Source organism: Aythya fuligula, chromosome 20 (assembly GCF_009819795.1).
Source record: "Aythya fuligula isolate bAytFul2 chromosome 20, bAytFul2.pri, whole genome shotgun sequence".
In the NCBI taxonomy this organism is placed as follows: Eukaryota; Metazoa; Chordata; class Aves; order Anseriformes; family Anatidae; genus Aythya; species Aythya fuligula.
The window spans coordinates 10,310,092-10,335,116 of NC_045578.1; the positions used below are offsets into that span (position 1 = coordinate 10,310,092).

A 25,025-nucleotide genomic window follows, 5' to 3' on the forward strand; every position below is an offset into this window, starting at 1 on the left:
GGTTTTAATTGCACCGCCTCGCTGCGGGCTCGTTAAGGTAGCTAGGGTGAGAGCTCCACGTCGGGGGAGCGCTGCCTGCCCAAAGCAGCGCCCTGGGCTCTACGTCTCCCCCTGCGGCGCCTGGGGCTGTGGGGTGGAAATTAACCCGAGCCAGCGCCCGCTGAACTCCTCTCTCGGGGAATGTTCGCTCCCAGGCATGGGCCGGGCGACTCATCCTCAGCACTCATCCTGAGCAGCTGCTGCTGCTGGGCTCAGCTCGCTCGGGGTTTGTTTTATTGGCTTCCATAAATTAGCAGAAACAGGTTATGCTGGGAGGGAGGCAGCCAGACCGCGTTAGCTGTTCTAGCGCTCCTTCCAGGATGGGTTTGGTGGGATTTCAACCCCTCTCCGGGGTGGTTTTGTTCGTCCAAGCAGGGTGGAAGCGGGCAGGGGGTTCCTCGGGTGTCTCTGCCTCCCCGTGGAGCTGGGCTCGTGCCCCTCATCCCCTGGGCGTTGCTGACTGCCCGCTCCGTGCGCAGGGAACCTGCCCTTTGGGACGGCCTCGCGCCTCCGGAGCCGTGGTTTTGTTGGTACACTGAGGGCAATTGTTTGCCCTGGAGCTGTGTGGCCCCTCTGTTTTTTACCCTCAGCCTCTGCAGCTGCCTGCCTGCAGTGCCGCAGGAGACTGCCGGCATTGTGCGGGGAGGGAGGGAGGGAGGGAGGGAGGGAGCTGCCCTGCCCGATCCACGCCGATAGCGGGGCATTCAAGGAACCTGACGTTAGCACCCAAGTAGAACTGGTTAGAAAACTTGCGGTTTCTCCCAGAAACCACAGTTTGGGGTTTTGTCGTTGTTGTTGTTTGTTGTTAGTTTGTTGGGTTTTTCTGAGCAGAAACTTCTGCTTTAGGACAGCGGGCGCGTTCACGGCTCCGGCAGCATCAGTTGTGGCCCAAGATTTCTCACTCCTGCCGGCAGCCCGTCGTTTTTAGCTTTACACCAGAAGTGTTTAACGATTTCTAGCCCTGCCAAAGCCAGCTGCAGATTCAGCGAGCATCCAGCTCCCCCTCTGCTGAGTGCAAAACCTTCCTGATTGCCCCCGCGCGGGGAAGCACGGCTCGTCTTAACCTGCAGGAGAGGCTTCCAAACAGCAAGCCGAACTGATGGAAGCTGCGGCGAGATTCCCAGTAGCTCCCTGAGCAAGGGCTGCTCCCCAAAACCTCTCTGCTGTGCGCACGAGGGCGGGAGTGACTCAGGCTGCGGTGCCCGACGTACCCGAGGGGTTTGCTGGGTGCCGAGCTCTGCGCTCCCCCTCCTGCCGCTGCTCAGGGCTGGCACAGGACCCCCACGGGTCGGGGTCTCGCCTGCCCTCGCCGTGCCATGGCCCCAATTTGGCTCTGCTCAGTCCCGGGTTTCCGAAGCTCAGCCTCTGCAAACCGGAGGTCTGAGTGCCTGTGCAGCAGTTACGGGGCTATTAACGTAATTTTATGCACTAATTTGCGTGATCATTAAAGAGATGAGAGGGGCATTGTTCGCATGAGTAATTACCTCTGTTTTAATAGCTTTAATTCATCCCGTAAGAGAGTTTCATATTTGTATGAGTCAGCTAAGGTTTCACGCTTTGGGTCTAACAGATTTTAAAAATACCCATTCCTTACACGAAGGGCTGTGCCCTGGGGGGCTGATGCTGTGATCCCCCCCCCACCAAACCGCAGGGACGTGCGCCTGGGAGCGGCCAGCACGGGGCTGTGTCACTGCGGGAGGAGCTGAGGCTGCAAAAAGCCCCCAGCACCCATGGGGTGGCACCCGTGGCCCCCGGGAGTGGGGATTTAAAAACGAAACACCTGCAGGAACTCGGCAGTTTGCTGAGCTCTGGGCGCGTTCCTTCCAGCGACGAGCAGGGCTGGCTTTTTCTGGTGACTTTTTGACGCTGTTTTAGGCTTGGAGCAGCACGAGGAAAAACTTCCTCCACGCTGCTTTGCATTGAATTTGAATCTGCCCCCCTTTGCCGCGGCGCTGCTCCTTCCCTCCACGTGTGCAGGTCTCCAAAGTGCAGGAGGAGCTGCAGGCGGCGAGGTGAGGCTGCGGCACCCCCGTGCTTCGTGCTGCATTTCTGCAGGGACAGGTAAGTCTTTAATCCCAAACGTTTTACGATTAATTATTGAGCAGGGGCTTGGGTGGTGAGCTTTCCTCTGACCGAGCGGCAGCAGCAGGGTGATGAAGAGCATGGTGCAGGGTTTTAGGAATGAGACATCGGGTTGGCAGCACGCGGCGCATCCCCTGCACATGGCAGCGCTCCGAGGCTCGGCCTCTGCCCATGCTCGCAGGGCTGGCAGCCACGGCCTCCCCGCACCCAGCCCCTGGCACGCAGCAGCTGCAGCCTCCTGGCCACACGTGAGCCCTCCTGGCATGGGCACAGCTCCGCGAGCACTGCAGGACACCCAGGCAGTCCACGCGGCAGGGCGCAGGCAGCTGTTGGAGCCCCGGGGCAGAGCCTCGTGCTCGGACGTGCCGGGTGCTCGCCCCAGCCCAGCAGGGCGAGCGATCACACCACCATCGATTACTTTGAGAAAATCCATCCCTCACAAACCAGCTTAACCCCCCTCGGCTCCGCACACCCACAGGTCCTGCAAAAGCAAACAGCGAAGAGCAAACAAGCCGGGGCAGCGCGGGCACGGAGGCACGCGAGGGGCTGGATCCCTGCCCGGCGCCGGGGCCACCGCTCGCTGTGGGCACCGCGGCTCCACCGCTCCCTGCCCTGCACCTCGCTGCCTCCGCAGCCACCCACTCGCCGCAGCCCTGCGGGAAGGTGACACGGCGTCACCCACGGCGTCACCCAGGGCCTCCAGCTGCGGCCGGGGCGGAGGGAGGCTCTCCGGAGCTCTGCCGTGTGCCAGCGAGAGCTCGGGGATTAGCGCTCGGATTTCCTCGCCGGCTCGGCTGCTCTAATTCAGGGGCTGGTTTTTTTTTCCCGGACCTGCTGCGCCCGAGGAGCCGGGGCAGATGGTGGGAAGGGGAGCGAGGCAGGAGCGGATGTTTCCGCGCGGCCCTCAGCCCCTCGGGAATTATTACTAAAAATGGTCACTGGTGATTAACCGGAGGAGCACGCCGCTGAGGAGCTGCTGCGCGCTGCCTCTCCTGGAGCTCTCCAATCCGGCGCAAAGCTGGAAGCAGCTTTTGCAACGGGTGCAGCACAGAGGCCACGGCAGGCAGGGTGGTGCAAACCCGCATGGTCTGCTGGGGGTCGGCGTGCACCCCAGAAGGTCTCCGAGCTGTAGGAGACGAATAATTCTGGCTCTGTGTGCATCCCATCTGTGCACAGAACTGAGGAATGACACCAGACCTGATGTTAAGCGTGGGTGGCTCGCACTGCTCGGCACCGGAGCTGTGGCACCGCTGGCACCGTGCCTGTGGCTGCCCCAGGGCTGCCTCCGGTATGCACCTCGTGTGCCGTGAGGGGCAGCCCTGCGTGTGGGGCATCTGCAGGCGCTTTGCTTGTGCCCAAAGATAGGGGAGAAGCCAGCAGCCGGCCACACATCCCCGTGGCGAGCAGCGGGAGGAGCAGCGCTTCCGTCCCGGTGCCAGGCGCGCAACGGATGACAGCGGCTGCCCGGTGGGAAGAAGTTGTGACGGAGATGACCAAAATAAAAGGGCGCTTGCAGCGCAGGGCAGCTCTGAGCTCAAGGTGCCAGGCGGAGATTAGCGTGCGCACAGCTGAGGACAAGGAGGTGGGATGAGATAACGCCGCTTCCCGTGCGCGGCCGGGCTAAACTTAGCCGTGCTGCTCCACCATGGGGACGGGGCCGGCCCCGAGGCAGCTCTGCGTGCAGGGCAGGGACACCCAGCTGCTGTGAGAAGCGCCTGGCTCGCAGCCGGTGGGTGCAGCTGGCACCCTGGCCTGCAGGGTGCTGGGGCGCTGCCCCGTGCCTCCAGGAAGGCAGGAGGGTGACCCCACTGCTAGGACGAGCCCCTCGGCCTCGCAGCCCACCCTTAACGCAGCCCCAGCAGCCGCCTGCTTCTCCCCAGGTTCCCTCCCTGTGCCGCTGCTGCGCACCTCAAAGTTTGGTGCTGAAAGCAAGGAGCGGAGCAGCGCTCAGACATCCCTGCTGTGGCCCGCTGATGAAGCTCCTTCCCTTTGAGTAGCTTCTCGCTGCTCCTCCATCGATCGCAGCAATGCCGTTCCGCAGCAATTCAGCCAAGCTGGCTGGTGATTTCCTGCATCCTCTTTTCCCCTTTTGAGAAGCGCAGTGATCCTTCAGATGCGCTAATTACCAGGCCAGGAGGATGCTCTGCGCAGAGCCCGGCAGGGCAGCTGCCTGCTGAGCCCTGGGGCCAGCACCAGCACCAGCACTGTCCCTGGGGGCACGGCACAGGATGAGCCATGGCAGCGGGCTGCCACGGGGCACGGCCACAGCAGCCTCCTCTCGAGAGCTTTCCTTGCTTGCAGGCAGGTCGCTCGCAGCTCCTTGAGCCACCCGTGCGGCCCCTCGGTGCCCTCAGACCCCGCCGTGCTCCCTGCTCCTGCAGCCCACGTCACGGCTGTGCTCTGCCTCGGTGTGCGTTTCCCAACTTCACATTTTACTGTCTCTTTTTAGCTTCCTGGATGAGTTTGAAAGGGAAGTTGAGGCTGCACGGAGAGAAAATAGAGAAGACGCGGAGTTAGGAAAGCGGCAAAAGGGAAACTGCCCCCGGCTCGGTAACATCGTCTCTGCTTATTTACGCACCGGAGGGCTCCGCAGCCCCGCGAAGCTGTGAAATTCAAAGCACGCCGCGTCGCTCCGGGAGCAGAGCACAAACAGCCAGGGGCTCCTCCAAAGCCGAAATATTTGACAACATTTTCTATTCTTAGCAATTCCAGCACACGCTCGCGCCGCGCAATCGGAGCGCTGCGTGTCAGCGGGCAGGCACGCTGCGGGGAGAGCACCGGGCAGGGAGCGCAGCGGGGCAGGATCCCCCCCCCCCCAGCCCCACAGACCCCTGCCCGGTGCGCTGAGACCCCTGCGAGAGGCGCGGGCAGGGCAGAAACACAAAGTGCACTTCCACCGCTCGCGTCCCACCGCAAGCCCTAAAACCCGGGGTGTTTCTGCAAGGGGGAGTGGGAGGAAACTGGCGGCGTTTGGCTCGGTCCTGCCCGGGGCTGGGGGCCGCATCCAGCTGCCGCCTGTCCCCGCAGGCCAGCTAATGGCGCCCGTCACACAGGCGCTTCCTTAACCGCTTCGTGGCTGGCCGCGGTGGAGGAAGCGGCTCCTCTTGGGGCGTGTGGAGGCGTGAGGTGGGTCTGGTGGATTAACCGTGGTCAGTTCTTCCTCCCGAGGCTGGTGTCCCCGGGGATACCATGTACCCAGCAGCGGGAGGTCTGCTGCTGCTGCTGGTGGCACCGGGGCTGCGTGCGGGCGCTGGGCATCGCTGTGGGCACGAGGCAGGGCTCCCGGCAGTGTCCCCGTCCCTCCCTGCCACGCAGGAAGCGCTAAGGAAGAAGCGGGGAAGGTTTTTGTTCTGCAAGGCATGGAAAGAGGCACCTCAGGACGGCGCTAAGTGGGGCACCCGGCTCCCGCTGCCCTAGAAATTCCCTTTGCATGTTTGCCGCGGGTACCCAGGCAGCAGCACGGTGGCTGCTGATGTTATCGCTGTCCCAGCTCGATGACTAAGGCAGCTGGAAGGTATAAATTAAACAACATAACACTTCGAGTCACCTGTTATGTGGGTTTGTCCAAAGCAGTGCAGCTTTAATTAAGACGGAGAGTTTACAAATCTAACCTTTGTTTATTGTGCTTTGGGGCACGTAAAATGTAAATACGTGTTTTCAAACACTGTGGCTTTTTATATTTCCAGTTATAATTCTGGGTAAAGGAAAGTTCGTCAGGTTTGGCATGGACTTGCCCTTTATAAATTCAGCTCCTGCGAGTTCGTTCCCCCCTCGGGGGTTATCTGCAGCTCTCGGGCTCGCTCTGCTCCGCTCCGGGGGCTGCCTGCCTCGGCCGTCGCTCCCCAGTGCTGGTGTGCGAGGGGCCCGGGCTGCTCAGGGGCTGAGGGTTCAGCCCCGCTCCTCCAAGGGACGAGTGCTCCCACTCCCCGTTTCCCCCTCTTACAGGTCAGTAAGGAAGTGCTGAGCGTCCTCCTCATTTCTGTTCCTGAAAGGTGCTTTCTGCCCCTTTGGCTCTTTAGCTGTAAAACCAACAAGAACGTCAAGTTTAGCCTCCTACGTGCTCATCGGGATTTCTTCGATGACTCAGTGACATGCTTGGGTAGGTTTCTTAGCCTTTAGCTGAGGCGAGTCGGAGCCTTTAACAAAGAGCACTCTCACCAGCCTTATTAATACGCGTGAACAAAAATATCTGACCGACCCGGAGAAAAATAACCACGAGCAGCAGTCATTTCCCCCCTAAATGTCTCTAAATGTGGGGTTTCTCTCTCGGCTTCCTGCAGCCCTCCCTGCCGGGGAGCAGCGTGGGGCTCAGCAGAGGAGGGAGGCTCTCGGCAGGGGCAGGTACAGTGGAGGTGTGACCGGCGGCCTCGTCACCCTGCCTTCGGGCAGAGCTTCTCCTCCTGGGCACCAACGCGCTCCCAAGGCCAGCCACAGGTGAGCGTGGAGGTGCAGGGCTGGGAGGAGGCGATGCACGAGAGTTAAAAACCCCATTTGGGTGCTTTTGTTGGTTGTTTGTCCCAGTTCAGGGCTCCTGCAGCCCGGTGATGGTATTTTGCACGTTGCCAGCGCTGCCCACTGGGTGCATCAGGGCAGGGGGCCACACAAATGATTTTTATTTGCAAGCAGGTTTTGACATTATCACTCAACTCCAGTGCTGATTTTTAAGGAAAAAAAACTTGAAGATGCGTGAAACTACTGCAAGCGTGACTATTGGCAGAGATACTTCTGTATTGTACGAGCAGAAATACTCCTGTTTTGCAATGTAAAGTGAAGAAATGCTCAGAAAGGGCAGGGGAAGAGCACGCCGCGGGGCCAGGTGGCTTGCCCAAGAGTGCACAGCGGTGGCCGAGGCAGCAGGCTGGGACTCGTGGCCAGTGTCCTGCCCACACCAGGGCACCTTCACCGCCCTGCCACGGCCCTGAAACCCTGCTGTCCTCTGGGCTTGGTGCTTAGGGACTGTTCTTCGTGTTATAATTAATGTGATACTCAACAGGAGGAAAAAGCACGGGCATCTCCAGTGGAGGAGGGAGCACTACGGGGGGCTCCATCGCCGTGAGGCCCTGGGGACACGTCCCGAGCTGGGAGCCTGAGGAAACGGGGCCGGAGGGGGGAAAAACAGAGTCCTGCGAGGCTCTGGGTCCCCAAACTGTCCGTTTTATGTGCCCTGAGGTGCAGCTGTGACCCCCTCGCCTTGTGCTGTGTGCTCGGTGCCCCCCAGGGCCGCTCGTGGAGCCCTAATTAACGGCGAGCGCCCGCTTAATTGCTTGCGGCTTCCATTTGCATCCAGGTGCCGCGTCCCACGCTCCGGGGCGTGTGTGTGTGAGGGGGGGAAACCTAAAATTGGGGGGGGGGGGGTGGCGGCGGGGCCGCCTCAGGGGAGCTCAGCCCCGGGCCAGTGCCTGAGGGAACCTGAGGGAACCTGAGGGAAGCCCGGGGCCGAGCCGCCCCCGCCGCTCCCTCCCCGTTAGCGGCGGGCGGGGAAGCGAAGGAGGGCGAGGGGAGGGGAAGAGGCGAGGCTGTGGAAGGGAGGAGAGGGAGGAGAGGAGAGGGGAGGGCGGCGCGGCTCGGCCCCCGCCCGGGGCGGCGGTGGTGGCGGCGGCGGGAGCGGCGGCGGCACCCCCCGTCCTTCCCCCCCCCCCCCCCCCCCCCCGCCGCCCTCCCGCTCCTCCATCTTCTCTCGCCACAGCCTCGGCTTCCCCAGGCGGGACCGGCCCATTGCCAGCCCCGCGGGGGGGGGGGAGCCGGCCGGGCTCAGCCCAGCCCAGCACCAGCCCCAACCCTCAGCCCGGCCCCGCCGCTTTGCTCCACCACGCGTCCCCCCCCCCCGTATTTCCCGGTGCCCAAATCCCCACCGCCGGGACCCTCCAAGGAGCCACCGGGGAGAAGAAGAAGAAGAAGAAGAAGAAGAAAGGGGGGGGGGGGGGAAAGGAAGGAAAGCAGAAAGGGGGGGGGGGGGGGGGAGGCGGCGCCGTAACCAAGCCGGGCCCGCGCCGCCCCGCCGGGCCGCGGCGCCGCCGCCTCCCCCCTGCGGGCCGCAGTGGTGCAGCCCGGAGGTTAGCGGAAGCGGCCGCTCAGGCGCTGCCATGTTGAGCCGCCGCCGCCGCCGCCGCCGCTTTGTTGTCGGCTCCATGTAGCTGCGGCCCCCCCGGCGCTGGGTTTTTGCACGGGGGTTGTAGGGCTGGGCTGGGCTGGGCTGGGTTGGGCTGGGCGGCGGGAGGGGGGGGGGGGGGGGGGGGGGGAGTGAGGCACCGCTCCGCAGCGCGCCGCACCGAGCCGCCTCCCACCCAGCCACCCACCCGCCCCGCTGCCTCAGGCCGCGACGCCCCCGCGCCATGGAGGCCAACTGGACCGCGTTCCTCTTTCAGGTGAGGCCCCGCCGCGCCGCGCCGCTTTCTCAACACTCCCCCCCCCCCAATCCCCCCTCCCCTTCAACCACCCCCCCCCCCCCCCCCCCCCAACCACCACACCACACACAACAACCTCCGCCCTCCTCCTCCTCCTCCTCCTCCTCCTCCTCCTCCTCTTCCCTCAGCGGCCGCGGGGCTCCCCGCTAGGCCGGGGCTGTCACTCAGCGCCGCCGCCCGGCCTCCCGCCCGCCTTTCCCCCCCCCCCCCCCCCCCCCCCCCCTTCGGCTGTGTGTGTGTGTTATGGGGGGGGGGGGGATGTGGCCATCAGCAGCGTTTTGGATCGATTTAACTTTTTTTTTTTTTTTTTTTTTTTCTCCCTCCCCCGGGCAGACAAAACGGCCTTTATTTTAGTTTGTTTATTTTAATTAATTATTTTTTTTTTTGCCCCCCCCCCCCCAAATAAATAAATAAATAAAATAAAAACACGACAAAAAGGCAGCGCAGGGATGGAGCCGTCCCCCCCCCTAACACCCCCACCCCCCCCCAGCCTCGTTGTGTGCGAACGGGCACCGGGAGGAGAGGCCGGGCTCGGACACGGACCCCCCCCCCCCCCCGGTGCCGCTTCCCCGAGCCCCGACCCCTTCCCGGGCTGTTTTTTTTTATTATTATTATTATTTTTATTTATTTATTTATTTTTACCAGCCCGCTACCGCGTTGTTTTTCACCTCTTTTTGCTCTTTTTTATTTTTTTCTTCTTTTATTTTTATTTATTTATTTATTTATTTTATTTTTTTAACGTTGCAATGTGCGAGCGGGGGAATAAATAAAGAAAGAAAAGAAAGAAAAGAAAGAAATGAAGAACGGGAGCGGGCAGGCACACAGCACCTCTCCCGAGGTAAAACAATCCTCCCTGCCAGCGGCGCCCGGCTGCTTACTCACCGCCCGCCGCCGGGGTTGAGCGAAGGGATCGGGGCAGGGCCCCCCCAAAAAAAAAAACTCCCCTCCATGTCCCCTGCTCCCTCCACCGGTGCTGAGCTGATCCTTGTCCCCACCAGGCACCTGATTTCCCCCAGCCCAGGGCCTGATCCCCCCCGAGCAGGGCACTTTTGGCTTCCCTTTGGCACCCGGCTGAGCCGCTCGGGGCAGGATTGTCCCGAGGCGCTGCCCGGCCAGCTCCTCGCCGCCTGCCCTCGTTTTTTTTTTTTTTTTGGGGTGTTTGCTGTGTTTGCTGTGTTTCCGAGCGGCGGGGCCCCGCTCCGCTTCGGTGGCGGGTTGTGCCGTGCTGCTTCTCATTAGGAGTCGGCAGCGCGCTTTGCCACCGCGCAGTTTTGTGTGGCTTGGAAGCATCTCCACGGAGCTGTGACGTGGAAATTTTCCTCGTGCCCCCCCCCCCCCCAGCAATAAAGCTCTCAGGCCTCCCGATAAATGCTGAGTATTGTTTCTCGAGTCATTTCATTAAAGCCGAGGATTTAGGATGGGAGCATCCTGATGCACCCAGCAGACAGCACTAGAAAGTGCTTTTCTTCTTCCCGTTCCTCAGCTTTTCTTCTTTCTATTCTTACCAACAGCGCGACAGCCAAAATCCAAAAGATTAGTTAAAATGAGTAACAAAAAGTGAATTTACCCCCCCCCCCTTCGCAGCCCTTTCCCTGCCATCAGTTAAATAACAAAACCAAGTGGCCGAATGCACTCGCAAATTATTTTTTAAGGGCTTTTACTGAACGTGCTTTCCAGCTGTTGCAGGATTGCTAAAGGCAGGTTAATTTCCAGCGTGTAAAACTGTAACTTCTGGCAAACTGCTTCTAGGGGAGGTTTCAATGTCTCAGTGTCGGTCTCAGTAGCGGTGGGATGTGTAACTGTAAACTGCTCCTTCCAAATAAAGTTACTGGGTCGTGCTTAGGTGGCGTGCTGATGGATTGTATCTTCTGAAAGAAACGATTACAATGTTGAATAAGCGGTGCTTGTCCGGATCTTGCCGGTCCCTGAAATGCCTGTTTTGAAACCGCTTTTAGTATCTGCTCGGAAAGTGAAAGTTGTATCTGTTGGTGTTGGGAGGAATCATCCATCAAACAGGGTATTCAAGATATGACTCACGCTAATTTGTTGCTCTCGCATTAAGGCTTGAGTGCAAAAATCTTTTAGCCTCTGGCACTGGAAGTTGGTGGTGCCACGTCCTACCACTCTGGGTCACGAATTGCGGATTTCTTATTTACTGCCCCCCAGGAAAGAAAGATTTGGTGATAGACGAGGGTGTTTTGCATGAGAGCCTGTCCCAGGCGATCAGAATCTGGCAAAAATTGTTGACTTGACATTAGTGCTAGGTCAAGTAAAACTGTGCCGTGCCTGGATAAAAACGGCTGGCGAGAGGCGTGCAGCAGGTGCTGCGTTCCCTTCTCGGGCAGCAAGATAAAAAAAAATAATAATAAAATAATAATTAAAAAAAACAAACACCTGATCCTTTTTAAAAAGCCTTTCATGCAGGCCTCGGAAAGTGAGGAGCGGTGGTGTTGCAGAAGGGGTTGTTGAGAGCGTTGCTGACAAATCACCCCGCTGAGCTGGGACCCGCGCTAAGCAGGCTTATGTAAGAGCGAGCACGCAGCCGGGGAGCCCTCCTGGTCCCGCAGCCCTCCGGTGGGAGCGGGCGCCTCGGTACCTCCGAGTGCTGCCGAGACTTCAAGGCTTAAAAATACCCATCGACTGCACAAGTTTGAACCTTGTCCAAAGGATTTGGGCTCCCTATTATCCGATCTGCCAGCTCTCCGCCTTTGAAACTGTATCTCCAGAGCTATCCTTAGGTGCTCCTGAGTGCCGTCTGATGCAGTTAACAGCGTTGTTTAGTGCTTATTGAAAGTTGGCTATAAAACATCTCACTTTTTTTTTTATTTTTTTTCCAAATTAAAACTGTACCCAAGTACACAGCTTGCTTAACGCCGCACCGCCGGTGTGTCCGGTGCGTGCTCTGCTCCTTCCCGTGCGACGCAGATGTCACCACCGCGCTCTAGAAACCCCGGCGGATAAAATCCGCAGCTGTCGCTCGAGCCAGGCAAAAGTTTACAGGAGAGGATGAAGCGAGAGCCGTGCCCTGCTCGGCAGCGTAGCCTCCAGGAGAGCTCTGTAGGGCTCTTCAGCAGCTGCTGCTGTGATATGGCCCCATGGGCCGGTGTTTGTGGTGGCTGCAGCGGTGTGGCTGTGCTCCGGTGCAGGTGCAGCCAGAAGTGGCCGGGCTGTCCCAGGCCGTAACGATTCCAGCAAGTCTTGTCCCACGTTGCCGTGCCGATCCTGGGCTGCTTTCCTGTCAGCTAGGCTCGTGGTGTGATGGAGCACGTATTCCTGCCCACGTGGGTCCGTGTTTGTAGCCACCGGTGGCTTTTATCCAAGGATCAGCAGCACTGTGCTCCCGAGAAAGGAGTAGCCGAGGTGCCTTGGGCAGAGCAGGGCACGACTGCCTGGAGCTGGGGCAGATAAAACGCCGGCTGGGTGCGCTGCAGCCACCGCTCGGGATTGTGAGAGGCGAAGGGACAGGATGGAACTGAGGACAAGTCCCAGAGCCTGCTTCGGGACATCCTGACGTCTCGAAAGGATGCCAAGCGTAGGGAGAGCCTGAGCTGGGGTGTGCTTCGTACAACTGCCCGTCCTCAGCCAAAATAAATGTAGACATGAAAGGGGTTGCAAGCAGGCAGTGTTTTACCCGGCTGTCCCAGCCTCACGGTGCCATGCAGCACATGGGCCTGGTGAAGGCAGCTGTAGGAAGAAGCCCTGGGAGGTGGTGGTGCTGCTCTGAGGGGAAGGCCAGCTCCCCAAACTCGGCTTCAGACCTGGCTTGCCCCGCTGACAGACAGAGCGGGGTCAAACCGGGCTGCTGGGACCGAGGCACGTCTCGAGTGCAGATGTGCTGGAGGTGCTGGAGTGATTTATTTTAATGCTCCATTAGGCTGGGTTGGTCTGCGTGGTTTCTGAACCACTTCAAATGTGTTTCGGCCAGGGTTTTGTCCTGCTCTGACAGGATGAGCGTTGAGAACGGCGTTTTCTGTCTCAGAACAAGCAGCGCTTAAACCTGTGTGGCTGAGGGCCGTTTGCCCTGGTACTTGCAGGGTCTCCCTCTGCCTTTTCCCCGCAGCTTCTCCCCCTGCTCCTGTAGCTCCCAACCTCTCCATACCAGCTGTCCTCGAGCAGCTTGGAGGTCCTCCCCGGGATCCAGACACCTCCCAGAGCTCACTGATCAGCTTCCCTCCCGTCCCAGAACCCTGCTGGTGGAGAGGAGACCTCTCCTTGGCTGCCAGACACCAAGCGGTCAGCACCCAGCGTGCCGGGGGCCTGCCGGGCGTAGAAGCGCTGCGTTAGGCAGCTCCCTGCCCGAGCTGCCTTGGTCTCGGTGCCAGCACGCTGCTCTGAGCACGGTGTTTAAATACGGTGGCTTATCGCATCCCGGCTCTGGGCGGCTGCAGCCTAATCCCCGGCGTGCAGTAAGCCCGGGTTAGGTTTAGAGGCGGGGCGGTGTTTTGCAACTCCCCCTCGGTACATTCATAAGCTCCAAAGATAGCCCTGCCGGGGCACCTGATACGATCGTTAGTAAAACGAGTTATCTGTTATGTAAAGATCAGGCGATACGGGAGGAAAGATCTGACAAGCGCCTCCTTGTTTTCCATAAGAAACGGTGCCCTCCGGAAACTTCAGTGTTTGATTGTTCCGGTGTGCGCCTTGCCACGCTTGCTCGCCGCGGGATCCGTGCCGCGTGCGCGTCGAAAGCACGAGCGGCGTTACCCTCCGCACAGGAAAATCCCCTAACCTCGTGCAGCCCTGCGTCGCTGGCTGTCGGGCTAGAGTTTGCTTTCCCGTAGCCTGTAAATGTGCTCAGCGCGTCGAAGTGAGCTCCCGGCCGTAGAATTTAAGTGTGAATGTTTGGTTTTAGGCACACGAAGCCTCACACCACCAACAGCAGGCAGCACAGAACAGTTTGTTGCCGCTCCTGAGCTCTGCTGTTGAGCCACCCGATCAGAAGCCGATTCTGCCCTTACCAATAACGCAGAAACCTCAGCCTGCAGCAGAAACGTTAAAGGATGCTATTGTTGGGATTAAAAAGGAAAAACCTAAAACCTCCTTTGTGTGCACTTACTGCAGCAAAGCTTTCAGGGACAGCTACCATCTGAGGCGCCACGAGTCCTGCCACACGGGCGTAAAGTTAGTGTCACGGCCAAAGAAAACTCCCACCACGATGGTGCCCCTTATCTCCACCATCGCTGGTGACAACAGCCGAAGCTCGCTGGTTTCCACCATCGCGGGCATCCTGTCCACGGTCACTACGTCTTCCTCCGCCACCAACCCCAGCAGCAGCGCCGGTGCCACGGCCATGTCAGTGACTCAGACGGTGAAGAAGCCCAGCAAGCCCGTCAAGAAGAACCACGCCTGCGAGATGTGCGGCAAGGCCTTCAGGGACGTGTACCACCTCAACCGGCACAAGCTGTCCCACTCGGATGAGAAACCCTTCGAATGTCCCATTTGCAATCAGCGCTTCAAGAGAAAGGATCGCATGACCTACCACGTGAGGTCTCACGAAGGTGGCATCACGAAACCCTACACCTGTGGTGTTTGTGGAAAAGGCTTCTCGAGGTACCATGTAGAAAATCCCAGGCGAGCTCAAGTATTGGCTTTTCACAACCAGGCAGGGCTGAGCCGTGGTAGCGAGGGGCTGGGAGGCGCAGACCGCTTAGGAGGTGGGCGAGGGGATGAGGAAAGGAGCCTTGCTCACCTCTAGGGCCCGGGTCTCGGTCTGAGCCAGGCGGGCGGTGAGCAAGAGCATCTCATTTTTTGATGACAGTGTTTTGAAACATCGTCACGGCCTCAGGACACGTGTCTGTGTCTCTGGTGGTGATGGCACAGCCCCTTCACCAGCCGTGGCAGAGGTCAGGGACCGAGCGGGGCACAGCAGGCCAGCTGCCTCCTCGTCTCCTCGCAAAGCTGAGGCGTGCTGACAGCACTGCGGGGAAGCTTGCACTGCTGCTGGCTGCGCCTTCGACAGAAAACTTCCACCTCTAGAGCTGTTGGCCTGTCATCTATACACAAGGTCCAACCAAATTTCCAGGTGGATAAGAATGTGGTTAGGTTTCAAAGTGCAGCTTGGGTCTCGCATGTGTTACTCTAGCCCAAAGTCACCGGGTAGGTAAGGGGGACGTAGTTCTGGCTGTGCAGAGGGCTGGGGGCTGCAGGGGGTCGCAAAGTCCAAAAATGTCACTGCTATCTGTTTGTAACAGTATGCATTTTCTTTTCTGTTCCTCTCTTTTGTGCAGGCCTGATCATCTAAGCTGTCACGTTAAACATGTTCACTCAACAGAGAGACCCTTCAAATGCCAAGTAAGGGCTACCATGATTTATTAAGAACCATGCCTCGTTGTGTAGTTAGAACCTCAGGGGAATCATCTTCCCAGAACCGTGTTTGCTCCTGGACTTTTCTGTGGAGTGCAAGTTTAGGAAGAAAGTCTCATCTGAGTTACTTATCAGCTGTGCCGTGGTGCTGATGTAGGTGCAGGGGCAGTTTAAGAGGATGCAGTGGCTACGCCCGTAGGAAGATTAGAGGCTTTTTGCTTTCTCAGAGAACAATGTAGTTACGCTGCTTTATGACGCGCTTAACTTAGCACGAGGACTGTAACGGTGTCCTCAGCTCAGTGCTGGCTACTGCAGAAAGGTGTGCAGTGTGTTCCTCAGTACAGCCATTAAAAATGGATTGGGATGGTTGATTCTGGATCCACCGTTTTGCTGGAACGTGAACACAAGTTGGTGTCAGTTGATGGCTTAGTAAAAGGGAAATAACTGGACTGCCCTCGAGCAATTAACTGTTTTGCTTGGAATATGTATTCATGTTCCAACCTGTGTTTTTAGTGACTCATCGCATTAAATGAAAGTTTTGTGTGAAAAGAATGACATCAGGAAAAGGTTTTGCTTCCCTATTTTGATTTGGATAGAAACAGAAATAATCGAGCAATTTAAGATACCGAGTTCAGATTTGTGCAGTACAGTTGTATCAGATAGCAACTGTTCCTGTTCTGGGCGGTTTTTGTAAGCTACCTCTCAGTGTGCTAGGTAAGGTAACGCGCTATTTAAGACCACTCGGATAGTCTAGAGTATGATTTTTGTCATCTCGTAAGCCAGCTTCCATTTAGCAACTAGATAACTTTCAGTCTCTGTTCAACAGTTTGATTTTGGTTTCTCATACATGTAAGTAGAACTTGGGGTTGTCAGTGTGCCTCAGATACCCTATGCACAGAGAGGGTAAAACGTACAGTGGGCATGCGATTCGTACTGCAATGATACTGTCTGCACTGCAAGTGTAATTGTTGTCCTTCATATAGACGTGCACTGCTGCCTTTGCCACCAAAGACAGACTGCGGACACACATGGTGCGCCATGAAGGAAAGGTATCGTGTAATATCTGTGGTAAACTTCTGAGTGCAGCATATATCACCAGCCACTTAAAGACACACGGGCAGAGCCAAAGTATCAACTGTAATACCTGTAAACAAGGCATCAATAAAAGTAGGTGAACGTTTTAAAAACATTTCTAATAACAATGTGTTTGCAAAGGGATTTGCCTTTGGTTACGTTAACGTGCACGAACGTACCCATCCTGTGGGAATTCACGCCTGTTAGAAATAGATATTGATAGCAGGATCTTCTTTAGCTCAAGGAATTGGCATACGTGGAATTGGTTTGCTGCTAGACTGATATGGGGAATGTCTAAAATGCCTGATTGTTGAGCTTAATACGAAATTTGGATGTGAAATATTTTTCAAGGTATAAGGTTTCAGCTCTGGCTTCACCAGCCAGTTCATACGAGGCATTTACAGCAGTTGGTAGAGGTGGAAACGATGAGCTGTAATGTGGCCAGAGGGTAATAACATGCTGTTCTGTGATGTAAAGGTAAACTGAAAACTTTGTCATACTTGGAATAAAAAGTAAAAAAGGCCTTTTAAAAAAGAAAAATGTAGCTGAGGTTTAAAAAAAAAAAAAAAGGAATTTGCTAATTGGCTTGAGTTCTAGAGACTCACTGTAGTCTTTTATTTCAGTCTTCCTAAAATACAAATAAAATAATGAGAAAGGAGGTTCATTTTTGGCAGAAACCAAATGTTCCTGATTTACATTTTGTTTTTTAAACCTCGGAAAAGTAGTTTTATAAAGCGCATGATTAATGATATGGTTTTAAACATCTCTGTGATTTTCCTCTTGGAATCCTGCGAGATTCCACGCACTCTTTTTGGAAGAAGCCTTTGTCATCTCAGCAGAAAACAGAGTAACTTTTCAAGGTGAATTTGTGTTCTTACTTACTTGGCATAGCATGCATGAGTGAAGAGACCAGCAATCAGAAGCAGCAGCAGCAGCAGCAACAGCAGCAACAGCAACAACAACAGCAGCAACAGCAGCAGCAGCAGCAACAACAGCAACAGCAGCAGCAGCAGCAGCATGTAACAAGTTGGCCGGGAAAGCAGGTAGAGACCCTGAGATTATGGGAAGAGGCCGTCAAAGCAAGGAAGAAAGGTAAAATGAAACAATACTTACGGTCTTGGTTTTGTAGGATAATTGAGTTCACAGTTACGTGGGGAGTTTCAGGTGTCAGAAGAGGATGGGTTACGTGACGGTTTCATTCCCAGTGTTAGAAGTAATAGCTGCAAACTAGAAGGAGGGTAGCATTACCAAAATGAAGCTGTTAAATGAACTCTTTATTACTTACTTCCCGTTGGTCTCTGTGCTTAAATGTGTATGTAGCAGTCATCAATTATAAAGGGATGTTTGTATCTGCTCCAAGGCAAGAGTGTGTTTTTTTTGACTTGCATGTGGTTTTGGGCTGTGTTTATGCATACTTACCGGTTGTTAACTTGTGTGCATATATATATTTGTATGTATATATATACACACATACAACACCCTCTCTTTGCATCATCGCTGGCTTGCATGTGAATGCTTCCTGTGTCCCTTTTCTTGTTTCTCTCCCAGTTTATTCCATTCACTTTATCTGTGACTTAATTGCATTTGCATGAAGTTTTCTGAAACTCCTAGGACTGACTCTTCCATCTCTCTTTTTATCACAAAATTAGCTAATAAGCGATAGTGCCTTTCATTGTTGCTAGCACACAGCTTACATACGCTTATCCTACCATAACTGAAATCGAATAGCTTCCTTTTGTTGGTCAGTGCGACAGTTTTGTAAAGAATAGATTGCTTCAGTGCAGTGTCTTGTTTGGAGTAGAGTAGTTTAAAGCTTCCCGCTATTGCCAGCTTATTCTTTTCACAACAGTTTGATTTCTAATGCCTGTCATGTGTCTCCTGCAGATTACATGTTCTAGAAGAAGTTCTTAGTGACCACTTGCTGCTTTTCACTAGCTGTTTTTAGTAATAAATGTTCTTGACTCACCTTTTTTTCTTTTTCTCCTAAACTTCCTTTCAGTTTCTTCACTCCTTTTTTTTTTTTTTTTTTTTTTCTTTTCTTTTCTAGGTCTTATTTGTGTATTAGGCTGCTAGCTCCTTTCTCCTTGATTGTTATTCCAATTGAATTCTGTGATTTGACAGTTTAGAAACAGTTTTAAAATGTGTTAAAATGTAATAACAGACATTAGGTATGATCAGGCCACTAAATGGATAAAGCAAACGAGTGTCAGATGTAGAAAATCTCCGAGTAACTTTCTTCTGCCTGTTCCTTCCTATGTCTTGTTTGCTCTTCCCTTCCTTTCTTACTGAGGTTATTGAACGTACTTTAACAAAAACAGGGGGGTTGGACGGAGTGGTGGGCGAGGGAGGCGGGTGGGGAAAAGTGTTGTCAAATTGATGATATTGGTTTAACTGAAGTGGGGAAGGGGCAGGGGGTGGGGTGTTTCTTTGTGTGTTACAGTGCTTGGAAGGTGAAGCTAGCCCAGTCAGTGTCGTGCCTGTGTGCTGCTCTTTTCGTGCTGGTTCTCCTGTGCTAGTGCCACCTGTTGTTTTGGCTTTACAACATTATATGGGATTTTTTTTTTTAGTCTAATGCTATTTATTTTCACTTTTTTTTTACTTTTTTTTTTTTTTTTTTTTTTACTCTTTCCCTTCCTTCCCACCCCTCCTAGATATGGACTTTGAAGAACCAACAGTAACCCTTGAGTGGGGCTAATGTTGCTTTCAAAGTTAACTGTCTTGGTACATTTGTATTGCCCGAGTGGCAAGAGTGGACTCTTTGCTCCTGGCTTACCTCCTGAAACGTGGGTGTAGACTGAGCTTGGTGTCCTACCCTACAAATGTGGAATAAGACACGTCTTAGAAGTGCCGTAATGTTGACATAGAATATATTTTTGTCGGTTTCTCTAGCAGCCATCCCTTTCCTTTACCCACGTCCACCAGCCCGCTTCTGTTTTTGGAGCCTTCTAGTTTGGGTAGCCGGCAGGTGGTGCTGATGCCTAGTGATCCCTCCGCTGCGTCCCGGACCACCGGTGCCCGCTCCACCAGTGCCCAGCCCTGCTAGACCCCACCGGGACCAGGGCCGGGCACTGGCCACCTGGGTCTTCCTTGTTCGGCACTTAATTCCTGCTTACTGCAAAACAGAGTAAACCAAACCAAAGCTTGGTGTGCGACTGTAGCTTGTGTGAAAGCTGAGGAGATGATGGGGGTTGAAAAATCTACTGACTGGGTAGCCGTGAATATTGCTAAGTAGAAGTGCTGTGCTCAGTGGGACGACTTAGTAGGAGTAATTAAGACTGAAATAAGCAGGTAAATATTGAAACGAGCTTTGCTTATCAGTCCCTAATAATGACTTTTTAAAACCTTCACAGAATGTCAGTTCACCTTTGAGAAGGCTATAGAGTACGTACCATTCGGTATGTACACTCTCTCCTCTATTTATAATGTTCCTCTTGGGAGGATTTCTTTGATTGTACGATACTGTTTTTATGAACGTCGAAACCCTCTTTATAAGACAACCTCGCTTGACTTCCCAGGAAAAAAAAAATATTGAATTCAAATGAACTGCATGAGAGTTTATATTTCTTTAGGCTATAGAATGTTAACAGTTTTAACTTACTAATAATTCCTAAAGAAAATGATTCCAGAATTTGTATCTGTACTTGTTTGATTTTTGTTTTGTTCTGTTCAGTTTTTTTTTTAAATCTTGTCCATGGTTTTTTATGTGTTAAAAACTTTTTGTCTTTTTATGTCTCATTTTTAGAAGCTGCTAACTTGTGCCAAACCTCCACTGCTGCTACTACGCCTGTGACTCTTACTACTCCATTCAATATAACGTCCTCTGTGGCTTCTGGGACTATCACAAACCCAGTCACAGTGGCAGCTGCAATGAGCATGAGAAGTCCAGTAAATGTATCAAGTGCAGTTAATATATCCAGTCCGATGAACCTAGGGCATCCTGTAACTATAACAAGTCCGTTATCCATGACATCTCCATTAACGCTCACCACACCAGTCAATTTACCCACCCCAGTAACCGCTCCAGTGAATATAGCGCATCCAGTCACTATAACATCTCCCATGAACCTCCCCACACCGATGACGTTAGCTGGTCCGTTAAATATAGCGATGAGACCAGTAGAGAGCATGCCTTTCCTGCCCCAGGCCTTGCCCACGTCTCCTCCCTGGTAAAAAAAAAAAAAATAATTCTAAACAGTATTAAAAAGGATTAAGGTGGAATCCTTACCAGCAGTTCTTTTTTGGGGTTTGTTTTTTTTGTTTTGTTTTTGTTTTGTTTGTTTTGTTTTATTGTTTTTTTTTTAAATAGTTAATAATAAATTCAAACTACGACACTGGGGCAACATGCACCATCAGAGACCATAGTAGCATCTTCCCCCGTTGATTTGGCTCACATGGTTCAACCTTGAGTTTCACTGGAGCACTTCATTTAAAGTAAGTTTTACCTTTTAGCTGACTGATGATAAATTAGAGCAGATACATATTTGCCAGAGTTTTGTTTTGTTTTGTTTTGTTTTTCCTTAAGAAAGTCGTTAAAAAACAGTTTTATGTTTTGTCCCCCAAATAACTTAGGAAATTATTTTAATCTAAACACTAGCAAAGACCCCTTGGATGTGGATGGCTGATTTTAACTTGCCAGTCATTAAGTCCACTGTTTCTGGGCTAGTGTAGAATCTTCGTCTGTGTTGATGGTTTTTTTTTGGTTTTGTTTTTTGTTTTTGTTTTATTTTTTGTTCTATTATTTTTTTTAAATGAGTAAATGCATTACAATGTTGTCATTTAAAAAAAAAAATGCATTTTGGATTAAATATGCATTTTACCTTTGGGAATATGATAATTTCAGGCAGCATTCCCTATGGGAAAGGTGATACCAGCTCTGATATGCAAAGCATATGATAACTTATCATTCTAACTTCAACATATAATAGGGATTGTGACCTGATATTTGGAGATGTAAATATTACCCAACATATTACCCTAAGGGAATATAGCATTGTAGTCAACATTTTTTTTAAAAAAAACTGTTATTGTTTGGTGAGAAACAGCCATGGCTGACAGAAGAGGAGTCGAAATGTATGTAAACATGGTCTCTGAACAGTCAGACCCCTATGGGACTCTTACCTAGGAGCAAAAGGAGTGCTTTGAAACTTAAGAAATATTGCTTTAAGCTGGAAGATTCTGGAGGCACTGGGTATGATTTTTATGCCCTCTGCTTCCCAATCAAAACCTGCTGGTGTTACAGCAGGGGACAGACGTGTTAGTTGTTCACTAGAAGTTTTGTCTTATATTAAATTGTATACAGTTTTTATTCTAACCACTAACTAGGTAGGATGCCCCTTCAGGACAAGCAGAGAGCGTCTTTTAATTTCTCCCCTATTTCTTAATCAAGTGTTGTGCAAATCTGTTCAACTTTGTAAATATTTGCAAACATCATCATTTTTACGTTATTCTTCTATTGTGTTAACACATTTCTATCAATTTGTGGGAGTTCTGGGATGATGGTTTGAGCTGTCCAGCCCGGAACTTCTCCACAAATGGTCACACATGTTTAAGCTACATGTGCTTTTTATTTCTTAACCTGTTTATCTGTACATAACGTAGAAAGCAAAATCTAGGGAAACAGATATACTTTCTAGACTATCATGTCACATATTCACGTTTTAAAACTTTGTTTTTAAAAAAAGGAAAACACCCTAAAACCAAGACTCTACATTTAAAAAAAAAAATAAATTACAGTTGAGATGTTTTTATTTTAATGAAGCTGAAAGCTATGGAGATTAGCGTGTGTGCATTTTCACAGAGTGCTAGCAGGACTGACTAGTCAAAATGGACTGCTTCCGTTTCTACCCTGCCGTGTCAGTACAAGCAGTGATTGCCAGACTTTGGGTCAGGTGACAGGTATCTGTATCATTACGTGAAACTGTTCTAGGGGCTTGGACTACATAGTAAAACAAAAACAACAAAAAAATAGAGCTTAGTGTAAAATAATTTTATAAATGATCTTTTGTACTTTAGGACATCAAATTGTACAACTTTTGTATATATAAAAGCTTAGGAACTTTCTGTTTAGCAGAAAGGAAACACATTCCTACACTTTTAATGTATATGTTTGTTATAATGTCCATGTAAACATATGCCCTATGTTTGTGCCTTTTAATTAGTTTGTCTCAATAAACAAAAATGTAGAGAAGAATATGTAGCTATGACTTTGTTACCACTGTTCTTACTCCAGATGTATAGAGGTCTTCGTTTTTGCACTGTGTAGAGCATTGCGTGCAGACAGCTGCATGACTTAGGCTGGTCCGGCCACAACGAGGCATGCGAGTTGAATGCACCCCAGCAAAAAAAATCTTCCTCCCTTAGCGTAGAGCAGCCCGCGCCGCGGGGCGATGCATGTTGGGCCATGTAGTTCCCAGGCCATCTCCGTCACCCACGCCAGCGATGCCAACTTGCACCAGTTTTACACAGCAGGCATAGCGGTCTGGGTCTGGGCAAGCCGCAGATGACCCTTAGGTGAAGTTTGGGTGTCCCTGAGCTTAACAAACACAAGCGTTAAAAGCCGATGTGAAAATGTGTACTAGAAGTGGTTATCTATGAATTACTTACAATAAACAGGTGTGAGACTTAATTGTATGTTGTCAATTACTGTAGTATTGACAGGGGATCCTCCGCACAGCTAGCGGGCCCTGCTGGTGCTATTTTTATCCCAGTAGAGCAAACACATTAAACACCGGCACGGAAATTTTTCGGTGTGACAGAGACTTCCCAAACCACTGAGCATGGTGCTTTTAGCCGGGGATAGGAAAAGGGCTGTTTCCTTTCTATTTTCTGTTGGTTCTGCTCGACCGTACCTGGTTTATGTCCACAAAGCCGCGTTAGCTAATTGTCAACCTGTTTCATCTGTACTTGGGTAAACATTTGCATTGTGCTGTGCATAAACGGTTCCGAGGTGTGCTCCTTAGCTGTCTCAGTGCAGACGTTAATTTCGCTTGTAATGCCATCGTCTGAAATACATTAAGCTGTGCTCTGACAACCCGAAGCTACCTGGTCAAGTAGTTGGTACAGCAGGCGGGCCACCTTCCGATCCGTGCTTCGCCTGCAGCGCGAGGAGGCAGCGAGGCCAGCTGCTGTCGGAGGCGCCGTGCAGTTACACAACAGCACCGGGTGATTTATATGGCAACTCATGTCACTGCAGCGCCGGGAAATGAAGGCTGTAAGAAAATGGTAGGTCTGAAGAACAGATGCTTCTGTTACACCCGGCGAGTTTCCGTGCAGCTGATAGGCTCAGCCTGGTTTATTTCTCGGAAACTTTGAGGCTGGATCTGGTCCAACATCCAGGGAAGCGTGTTGCCGCTGCTGATGTGAGTGGGCTTTATGTCGAGCCCATTCAGGTCTCCGATTGCAAGTAGCTCAATAGGGTTTTTATTTTTTTTTTTTTTCTTCTAAAGTTTCCATAAGCATTCAGCATGAGGGTAACGGCTTAGCATTGACGGCAAGTTTCAGAGTTGAGTTTTGCCTTGGAAGGATTTGTGCTGCGGAAAGGCAGAGCAGGCAGATCAGTGACACAAAAACCCAGCCTCTGTGCAAGAACCCAGGGAGGTGGGCAGCAGGAAGTAAGTATTACAGCTCAGCTACCAACGCTGCCGTCAAACTGTGTGAACGACTCGCCTTCGGCCTGTTTGTTCTTTATTTGCAATGCCCGCAACTTCCAGAGGGTGTTTGGGGTGAGCAGAAATCTGGGATTTGGCCATTTACGTCTTGCCCTTGTGAGAGTTACAGCTGAGCGTTGTAAATTGGCAACTTCCTTCTGTTTAGCCCAAGGTAGATCACAGATGAGAGAGAAAAATGGGTGTGTTACTCTTAGCATATGGGTTAAATTCTATTTGCCATTGTTCACAAAAGATCTTTCCCATCATACAATGACTTTCTCTTTAGAGTGCCAGAAGGAGGAGTATTTAATGTTTGCATTTTTCCAACAGAGGTTTAAAGAAAAAAAAAAAAAAAGCTGTTTAGTTGTACCAATCCCACATTACGTAAAGGGGCAGGGGTTGCCTGGGGATTACTTAGGGGCATTTAGTGGTGGTGATAAACCTCCAAATTTCTGCTCGCTCTTTGCTTCCTTTTATTTTAGAAGTGGTCACTGCATCGTATTTTGAAAACTGCTTGTGGGTAATCTTCAGAGCTGTCAGGGTTAGATCCCACCAAAGAAAGAATGAGGGAAAATGCAGATTTAAAGAACAGCCAGGTTTTTCAAAGCATCCAATACTCAGATTTTTAAAAATTTTATTACCTGGGATCCCCGTGTGGGAGCTGAGTTCTCGAAAAGCAGACCACAGATTTTTGTTGGAGGGTCCTGACGACACCTGCCGTGGTTTCTTGGTGACTTAGATTATCCAGCTCACAAACAGATTTAACAGTATTTGCAAAAGGCACCTACTAAAAGCACTTCAAATTTGTAAATGCCTCTGAGAAGTCCCTTTCTTAGTGCTGCAGTGGGCCTTTGAACCAGTGCTCCTTAGGACAAATAGTATAAAATTCAATCTCTCATTATCATGAGGCAGAATAAAACTTAGTTTAAGTCCCTTTTTACCTATTACTAAATTCATCATGTTTATACCTACTGCTTATCCTTGCATCGCTCACCCTCAGCTTCCAGAGCAGCAACTGAAGGGAGACAGAGGAACTACGTGCTAATTTTTGTGTCAAAAATAGCTTTCACCTTTAAATGCACAAGGCTCAATGACTGCTTTCTAATTAGAAAAAGAATGCTTGAGCTTCTACTGTGAATCCATTTTATGGCTGTGTTAAAATCTGACTGTCAACTCCTGGTTAAAATTTAGTACTGAGGTCCTGACCTAGAAACAAACCTTTTTTTTTTTTGGTATTGCATTGGAAAAAGTATTTCAGTGCTAAGAAAAACTAAGCCAGGCAGTCCAACTAGCTCCCCCGTCGCCAGCTAGTGAGAGAGTTAACAGCGACTTGTTTCAGCTTACGTCGTATCGCTCTGAAGTCCAGGTAAGACTGCTGGGAAAGCTGGGCTTATGTTTTCCAAAATAATACATAGATTTTTTTTTTTTGAGTTCTTCAGGTCTCTGGGCTAATTTGATCCATTTTTAAATGGCCTGG

At 51.9% G+C, this 25,025-nt stretch overlaps 1 protein-coding gene across 1 annotated transcript; it reads left to right on the forward strand.

The window, feature by feature from the left end:
- The first annotated feature begins 8,363 nt into the window (after window positions 1-8,363).
- VEZF1 (vascular endothelial zinc finger 1) lies at window positions 8,364-20,084 on the forward strand. Its single transcript, XM_032200849.1, has 7 exons — window positions 8,364-8,486; window positions 13,378-14,075; window positions 14,753-14,816; window positions 15,812-15,995; window positions 16,794-16,994; window positions 19,253-19,297; window positions 19,645-20,084. The coding sequence occupies exons 1-7, from the start codon at window positions 8,454-8,456 to the stop codon at window positions 20,070-20,072; spliced, it is 1,653 nt and encodes a 550-aa protein (XP_032056740.1). The 5' UTR covers window positions 8,364-8,453; the 3' UTR covers window positions 20,073-20,084.
- The last annotated feature ends 4,941 nt before the right edge of the window (window positions 20,085-25,025 follow it).